Below are 8,450 nucleotides of genomic sequence, written 5' to 3'. Positions count from 1 at the left end.
CAATGAGCGGGAGGGGCCTCTGGCCGACGGCCAATGAGAGAGCGGCGGGCACCCCTCCCCTCCGTTCCCGCCGCCGCCCCTATTTAAAGGGCGTCGCGCAGCCGCGCGCTCCCGAAGAAAGCGGAGGCGGCGGTGGGAGTGGGGTTGCGGCGGTGCCGCGGTCCGGCGCGCAGTGGAGGGCGCGGGCGGGCGCTCCCGGACGGCGCCCTCCATGGAGGCTTTCCCCGGCGGCAAGCTGGAACCGCACCGGCACCTCCCTCCCGTAGAGCGCCTGCCGGGCGCCCGCTACGGCGGCCGGAGCCACAGCGCCTGCGGAAACGTCTTCAACTCGTGGAACGATTACCTGGGGCTGGCCACGCTAATCACCAAGGCCGTGCGCCCCGGCAAGGGCTTCGGCGCCGAGCCGCCCGCCGTGGTGGTGGCGGCGGCCGAAGAAGAGGAAGAAGAAGAGGAGGAGGAGGAGGAAGAAGCGGCGGGGCCGTACTTCGAGGGCGCGCTGGACTTGCACGAGCTGGAGCTGTGCGGGCACCACCACCATCACCACGGCGACGGGCTGCTGGAGGAGCGCTACGCCGACTTCAGCCCCTTCCCCGGGCGCGGCGGCCCCGCCGCGGTGCTGTTCGACTGCTCGGGGGAGCACGCGGGCCGGGACGGCTCGGCTCACGCGTGGGGCGCGGGCGTGGTGGTGGCGGCGGGTCGGCTGCCCTCGCACCCGCGTGCCGCGGGCCGCCTGCTGAAGCCCGAGCTGCAGGTGTGCGTCTTCTGCCGGAACAACAAGGAGGCGGTGGCTCTGTACACCACTCACATCCTGAAGGGACCCGACGGCCGCGTGCTGTGCCCGGTGCTGCGCCGCTACACCTGTCCCCTGTGCGGCGCCAGCGGGGACAATGCCCACACCATCAAGTACTGCCCGCTGTCCAAAATGCAGGCGGCCAAACAGCTCCGGCACGCCCGGACCGCGCTGGGCAAGAAAGCCCGCTAGGAGCGGGGCGCGGGGGGACTGGCGGGCGGCTTCGGAGCGGCCGGGACGCCCTGTACGTGTTTCTTGTAAGAAATATATATATATATGTGGTTTTTAAGAAAATGGGATTCGCCGCGAGTCCCGACGGGGGCAGCGCTCGGGGCGGGCGGTGTCTCTCCCCGCTGCCCGCCCGGCCCGGGGGAACGGCCTCCCGCTGTCCGGCGGGGACTGAAGGGCTCTGAGCCCCTCCCTCGTCCTTCTTGGAACCGTTCGGGTTTCTCGCTCGGTGATCGGCAGCCCCTCGGCTAAATGGCTGCATCCGGGGAGGGGGAGAAACGGGACGGTGCCGCCCGGCTCCCTGTGCGTAACGCACGGCTTTGAGGCTGGGAGGTTGGAGCGGCGAAGGACTGGCGGGGGTTGCGCGGTGAGCCCTTCTGGGGCGCAGAGCGGACCCTGGTGTGTCTGTGGGCTTCTGAGGAGACCAGAGCACGGTGCGAAAGGAAGGTGATGCGTTTGTAAGGCTGAAGAGTGTGGCTTTATCTGGATGCGGGGGGCAGATCCACCCGTGTGGTTACCAAGTAGCTTTAACGTATACCGAACACGGGGCGCAGCTCCGGGAAGTGCTGAGAGCCGGCACGGGGCTGCGTCGATCTCGAGAGGTGGGGAATTTGTTTTCATTGCAACTTGAGGCAGGAGAAGGAGCGGCAGCAGCAGGTCTGTGGGTCTCTTCGGAGCCCTTTGGTGCCAGGAGGGCAGTGCAGAAGGGTTCTGCTCTAGATGGCTGTACCCAGATTCACCTGAGGGTGAGAAAGTCACCGGGTCCTAATGGGAAGGGAAGCTGGGCTTCTGAGAATGAGAATGAGAAGTGACAGGTATCAGAGTGAGTTCCTGCTGGGGAGCTACCCGACACGGTGGGAGATTGAAGCAAGCAAGTGGGATGGGCAGGAGAGCAGTCAGGATGTGCAGGATTGGGAACAGGGGTCACTATTCAAAACTGCAGCTGAGAACAGGGTTGTGGATGGAAGCGCTCTATTCAGGCTTCATCAGATTGCTTCAACGATGGCATTAAGTCTAATTAGCAAATGTAAATGGACTTGCATTAAGTAACATCTTGCTGTGGCTACAGCTGGTTGTACAGAGCTGCCTGTTGGTTGTGATGATACCAGCTGTGTGCTGTCCCTCCTTCCATGAGGCTTGCCCTGCAGGTTCTCAGCTGGTAGGATTTAGGTGTTGGATTTTATGATGTCTGTCTGCACCGCAGATTGGGATTGAACTCCAGTGTAATGCTGTGGGGAAAAAAAGCTTTTTGTTAGCTTCTTGTGGGAATGTTGAAAATGAGTAGATGCGTTTCAATTGAGGTGACTGTTCATGGACACAAAAGCAAGAAAGATGTAAAGAAAAGATCTCAGACGCTTTCTGAGGGGACATTCCGAGAGGGCTGCCATACACTTGCCCCCCCTGGTTTGTAGCTTAAGCTACCCCATAGCAACTGCCCCACTGCACCGCCTGGGAGCTTGTCAAGACAGCAGAACATCTCCCTGCCTTGGATGCCAGCCCTGTCCTTGTGCAGCACCTGTCCCTGCCCTCCACCTGGGTGAGAAGCAAGCTGCTCTTGTGATGGTGCCTCCTGCTGTGTGTGCTCAGAGTCCTGCTCTCCGTGTGTACCTGCACTGCGCGGCATCAGACCTGGGAGTCGGGTCCCAGCAGGTAAGGCAGCAGCGGTGGCTGGAGAAAGCAGCTGCGGGTGGGAGGGAAGCCAACCTAGTTCAGGCTGAGCTCCCAGAGCCATTTCCTGCACACCAGCACACTCTGCAGCACTGAGCAGGCAGACACACCTGCTCGTGGTCACTTAAAAGCCTGTTACATAGATGCTGCTTACATGGAGACTGAGACAGCTTGTGGTAGTAACCTTAACTCCTAGGAACAGCACGTGCCTTCATCTGCCAGCAGCCCACGTTGGAAGCTATTACATGCTCCACAGAAGGTGTCTTGTTGAGCCTGATGCCATTATCATTTATTCTGCACGCAGCTGCAGATCTAAAGATGGATGGTACTGGTTTGAAGCAAGCACTTTGCCTTCAGAAAAACCCTTGATTTCAGGGAAACATTCCTAGTTCTATCATCAGTGGAATCTTTTCCGTGGTGATGTTCTGATGAGGAATGAACAGAGCACCAGGTAGCGTATCATCACCCTTGGTGGTGTCAGTCTAAGCAAAAAGCAGGCTCCTCCTGGTGGAAAATGCCTTTCAGATGTGTTGATAACTCACTTCTGCTCAAGTCAGGCAAGTGTGGTGCCTTTCAGTCGCAGCTGTTCCTGGCATGGCAAAATAGGGGAGAACTGAGTACTTGTTCTGCCACTAGCATATGTATGTCCTACAGTTCTGTAACAAACTGCATGCGGTGGGGACTCGTGGCTGAGTAACAGGTGGGTTTTAAATCTGAATTTCACTGATGACCTACCTTTACTTTGTGGGTTTACCAAACCTACACTTTATTTGCATAAGGAAAACTTGCTGTTCTATTTATTACTGTGGTCCTTTACTACTACAGAGAGAACTAAAGGTCTCTATCCCAGCAGCTCCCCAGCTGAATTCCCCCCTTCCCACAGGGGCTGACTGCCCCTGCTGGCAGTAGGTGCAGGTTTTAGATGTTGGATTTGGTCAGATGAAATGTCTGACCACTGCAGTTATCTAAAAAGATCACGCAGTGAAATAAATACATGGACATGTCTGTGTAGTTGCATCTTTCAGGCATTTGTGATGCTGCCTGGTCCTGAGCATTGAATGAGTTCCAACATATATAGCAACATCCATTTAGAAAGTTAAAAACACAAACTCTGGAACAGTTTCATTTGGTGCAATGGCCCCATTTATCCCCATGTAAACATGGCAGTACAGATAAAATTTAAAATAATAACTGAAGATAGGTCACTCTTTACAACTGTCTGATGACAGGATAAAAGTTAATGTGGCACTAATGCTCAAAAAAGGCCAGAAAGACCATTTGAGAAACTGCAGTCCAGATGATGTCACCTTATCCTTGCACCCTGGTTAGGATGATAGAGAAGAACCCAAGAGCCATGGGTTCTTCTGACAGGTTAGAGGAGTGTTTCTCTTCTACTTAGGACTCATGAGACCTCACTACTGCCCCAGTTTGCCTCCAGTATGGGGAAGCTTGTGCCAAACTGGAATAAATTCAGCAGAGCACCAACAAGACCACAGGGGCTGGATGGAGGGGGCAGGGCTGGCTTAGACTGGAGCAGGAAAATTTGGGGGAATCCTACCAGCCAGTACCCCAAGGCAGTTAAAGCCAGGCTATTTACAGCACTGTGTGGACAACAAGATGAGAGGCAACAGGTAGAGGCTGAAAAGATATTTAAGCTATTTTACTGTGTGAGCAATCAAGCATTCCTTGGAGCTTTTCAAGACCAGCCTGGGTAAGCATGGTTCAGAGTTAACAGTCTGACTTGACAGTAAGAAGTGGGGCCAAAGCACTTAACAGGCACTATTCTGTGGTTTTCTGGCAGCAAATAATGTAGGTACAGCAACAGGTGCCCGAAGGGCAGCCATGGCCTGCTACCCAAATCCAGGAGGTGGAGTGGATGCCATTCTCTAGTGCCATCCTCTGTGGGAGCGTACAATCACTGATTGTTGTTCAGAAAACACTGTGAGGAATCCTGGAACTTGGCAAAATGAAGTGACAAGCTCCCAAAGTTACAATCACCTGGCCCTCAGGTTGGTTGGCTTAAGAACAAAGTTTTCCTTAGAAATGATTGAGTCCTGGAAAGCTCAGAAAAGGACAAGAAGAAAAGCATTACAACTGATGTTCACACGCAGTAAAATTAAACAAGCTTTAACTCAGGCTAGATTCTCTCTAAGTGCTCTGAGATTCTCCTTCAGATAGTATGGAAACTGGTATGCATGCACACCAAGAAAAACTTAACAGCTGTTCTACATCAAAGTGCACTGCAGGAAGTTACTAAAAAGACACTGTAGAAGCTAATTCCATAAGTCGTTTATTTATCATTGAAGAAACACACAGCAGCAAGTTCTGTGTTGGCTTCAGTATGACCAGATAGTTAATTTTCTTCTTCATCTCAAAATCAACGTCAACACAGCCATTACTACAAATCACTTCTTTTGGAAAGGGAAAGAATTTACCCTGAAGACAAAGAATTGGGGAAAAATTCAACAACTTCTCCAAAACCACACATTTTAAATATGACAATATTTATAAATCCTTGAAAGGCATGAATTATCCAGTAATGGAAAAGCAGTTGTGCTATTGCAACAGAAAATACATAGCAATATGCTTACCAAAACACTTAAATTGTAAAAGCTTGGAGTTTTGTGTCTGCACACTGCAGCAGTATACATTACTGGAAAAATGACTGCAACATGGCTTCATGTATTCAAGTAAATCTACAGAAAAGATCCCAGTGCAGCTAATGCTCATAACGTCTGTTGTGTTTAATTCAAATTTAAACAACTTACTGAATTTAGATGATAAAATGTCTCCCAAACTGCCTGCCCTCAAAGATTGTAAAAAGAGGGGGGGAGGGGGTTATATTTTTTTTTTTTCCTTTTTTGGCAAATTATGGAAATTGATCCAGCTCTGCTTTTCCCCTAATTCCACTGTGTGAATTGAGGTGCTTTCAAATGCACGTTCAGTGATAATATCCCATTCCCAATTAAGACAGACTAAAAATATAAAGGTCAGCTTGTTTTGGTGTGAAACAGAGGCATTACTCAAGGCAGCCTGCTTCTTTTTATTGTAGCAACAAATGACCCATGAAGTAAGCATCATTTGAGATTTCAAAAACCGGCATTCAATTTCCAAACCTTCTGCTGTGAGTTTTGTGCATGATCAATCTATATGAGTAAGTAATTCAAGCTCATGCTTTCGTGTTATCTCAAAACATTTGTTAAAGAATTCCCATTCAGAATGTTTATAAGCACAAATATAATCTGTGGATTCGATCAAATCAGAGCTAAAACATTGGTTAAACTGTTTTGATATTCGCTTAGCGTCGTACGGTGGTCCACCCCTCTTCATCTGTCTCATTTTTAGTACGACGAACGGGCTCACGCTCCTTTTCTGTTTTCCAGGATCCCTTCTCCTTCTCCCCATCTCTCTCTCGATCTTTCGATGCTGACGGGGGAGCAGAAGCTGGAGGAGCAGCAGGGGCAGGAGCTGACCGCCGAACTGTTTCACGTTCTTCCCCACGTTCTTCTCTCCTGTCGTCAGCACGCCGCCACGAGCTTGCTACAAACACAGAAGACATTAAAACCACCTTTTGTCATGTTCAACCAGCAGCCTGCAGGAGTTTAAACAAACAAGCCTAGCACCGACAGTCTGATTTACTGATTCTCACTCTTGCCAAGAGCTAATATGAAGATGACAGCCAAATGCACAGCTTAATTTTATAGTGAAGTAATGGACAGGAACTACTCATGCCTGTTAGAGATGTACGATTGCTGTCAGCAAGTGAAATGTCATTTTCAAAACAAAGTAACTGCACTAAGAATGTCCTAGTGATGTACGTGGTTTTACAATGTAAAATACATCCTTATATTATCAGAATTAAAAGCACAAAAGCGTCTCTTTAGAAACAACTGAAAAATATTTAGGTGTTCTATATCTCAGCAGCCCTTTGCTGTTCAGCATTACTGAAGTCAGACGTGACACCGGATTACACAGCTCCCCTGATACTAGTCCTCAGCATTCTTCACTACATGAAGAATTGTTCGTTTCCATCAGAAGGAGCATAAGAATTACACCCCAGCTATGAACAAAACTGTCAAATACTAAACCAGATGGTCAAAAAATAAAGTAGTTCTTGATATTATTTTATAACACACGCATATATATATAACATATATATCTCCCCACACCGGGAACCCTCAACCTTTCTGCTAGCTGCAGTCCTGCAAGGTGTGTTCTGTTCCAGTTTGCTCTGAGATCAGCTGCATGACAGCACCCACAAGCAGGGAGCACCGATGCTCAGGGCAGAAACCAAATGAAATTCTGAACGTGAGAACTCCAGATTGGCAACATGTGGCATCTCAGGCTAAACGTCTTTTTTGTTACTGGTTTTTATAGGAGACAGCAAAGTATAAATGAATGTACATAAATAAAACTCATTAATGTACATATTTAAAGTAGGTTATTCATAAAAAATAAATATCACTAATAGTGTGAAACCTGTAAGGCCTTATTTGCAAATACTTCTCTGGTTTGAGAAATTACTTTCTGGGACACCTCTCTTGACAATTGGACTATAAAAAACTTTCATTCACCTCAAATGTAATGTGACAAATAACTGCAGACTTAAAATGTTATCCTTCTACTGCAGATCTGAATTGCTACTATGATAGAAAAGAGTAAAACTAAAAACAAGATTCATGGAAAATGTTGCAATTGCACTACTGCTGCTTTGTATTACGTTGTTACATACAGGGTGTTTACGTGGCTGAAAAGAATCATCTCCTAATGCTGCCAGAGTAACGTGGAGGACCTGTAGTAACTGCAAGCCTTTAGGAACACAAAACAAACATACGTTCTTCACGCTCAGATCTGAGGGGAGGGCCTCTTCTGAGCGGTGGTTCTCTGTCATCAGCACGGCGATCTCTCATGTCACGGCCACCTCTGTCCCATTCTTCACGACGACTTGAATCCCTCCAGCTAGATGTTTCCTCAGCTGGTCCCCTTCTCCAACCAGCATCGTCCCTTTTGCCATTGAAAATGAAAAATAAGACTAAATGTTCATGTTTTATCTTTGCTACAGAAAGAAGTGATGATGACACAGATATGTTCAGGTCCTATGGGTCTCTATTTAATATGCTGACTTCCAAAATCTTTTCTGGAGCCTAACATGAAATATGATGTACAGGGGAAAAAAAGCAAAATATTTAAACGCAGAATCTGGGATTCACTCCATTAGCATTTTAAGAACAACGAACCACTATGCCACTATCCATTTACTACCTTAAAGAACTCCATTTCTGACACACCAACCACGGTTCATTTCACCACGTGAAGTCACACTATTCCTTAGTTACACAAACCTGGGACGTCTGAAACGATCATCTCGATCAAAATCCCTTTCTCTGTCATATTCCCGATCTTTCTCACTCTCGTCACGATCTTTGTCTCTATCCCACTCACGGTCTCCAGGGGGCCTGGAGTCTCGGGGAGGCCCCCAGCTGTCCTCACGAGCCTTCTCACGCTCTCTCCATCCCCCTGCAAGCAACAAAGTCAAAGGAATTTATGAATAACTTCTAATCCCTCAAAAAGATGCATTTACTTCTCTCCCCATAAACTGTTTTGGATTTTTTTTTAATAGGAAAAAGCTACTGGAGTGCAAATAAAATGACTTGTGATAATTTTGGTACTGGTTTGGATTACATAATTGATGTCTAAAGGAGTTGATGTGGCACCTGTAAAAATATGAAATAAAAATATGAAATAAAAATATGAAATAAAAATA

At 48.3% G+C, this 8,450-nt stretch overlaps 2 protein-coding genes across 2 annotated transcripts in view; one reads left to right on the top strand and one right to left on the bottom strand.

The window, feature by feature from the left end:
• Positions 1–211: 211 nt before the first annotated feature.
• On the top strand, positions 212–982 carry NANOS1 (nanos C2HC-type zinc finger 1). The gene has a single exon (XM_042818749.1). The coding sequence runs from the start codon at positions 212–214 to the stop codon at positions 980–982; it is 771 nt and encodes a 256-aa protein (XP_042674683.1).
• A 3,978-nt stretch (positions 983–4,960) lies between these two features.
• Positions 4,961–8,450, bottom strand: part of EIF3A (eukaryotic translation initiation factor 3 subunit A) — a 29,961-nt gene continuing 26,471 nt past the window's right edge. The window contains exons 20-22 of the mRNA XM_042817995.1: positions 8,029–8,203; positions 7,521–7,690; positions 4,961–6,226 (exon numbers count right to left, since the gene is read on the bottom strand). Of these exons, the coding sequence (XP_042673929.1) occupies positions 5,985–6,226; positions 7,521–7,690; positions 8,029–8,203 (587 nt within the window). The 3' untranslated portion in view covers positions 4,961–5,984. The remainder of the gene's footprint in view (positions 6,227–7,520; positions 7,691–8,028; positions 8,204–8,450) is intronic.

This window comes from Centrocercus urophasianus, unplaced genomic scaffold (assembly GCF_019232065.1).
Source record: "Centrocercus urophasianus isolate 14NV4802_14NV808 unplaced genomic scaffold, USGS_Curo_1.0 seq_17, whole genome shotgun sequence".
NCBI lineage: Eukaryota > Metazoa > Chordata > Aves > Galliformes > Phasianidae > Centrocercus > Centrocercus urophasianus.
Note: the sequence above shows the minus strand (reverse complement) of the source record. Positions and strands in the feature narration are given on the sequence as shown.

Excerpts from the sequence above, each read along its gene's own strand:
- NANOS1 (XM_042818749.1), top strand. The coding sequence starts at position 212 with ATGGAGGCTTTCCCCGGCGGCAAGCTGGAACCGCACCGGCACCTCCCT.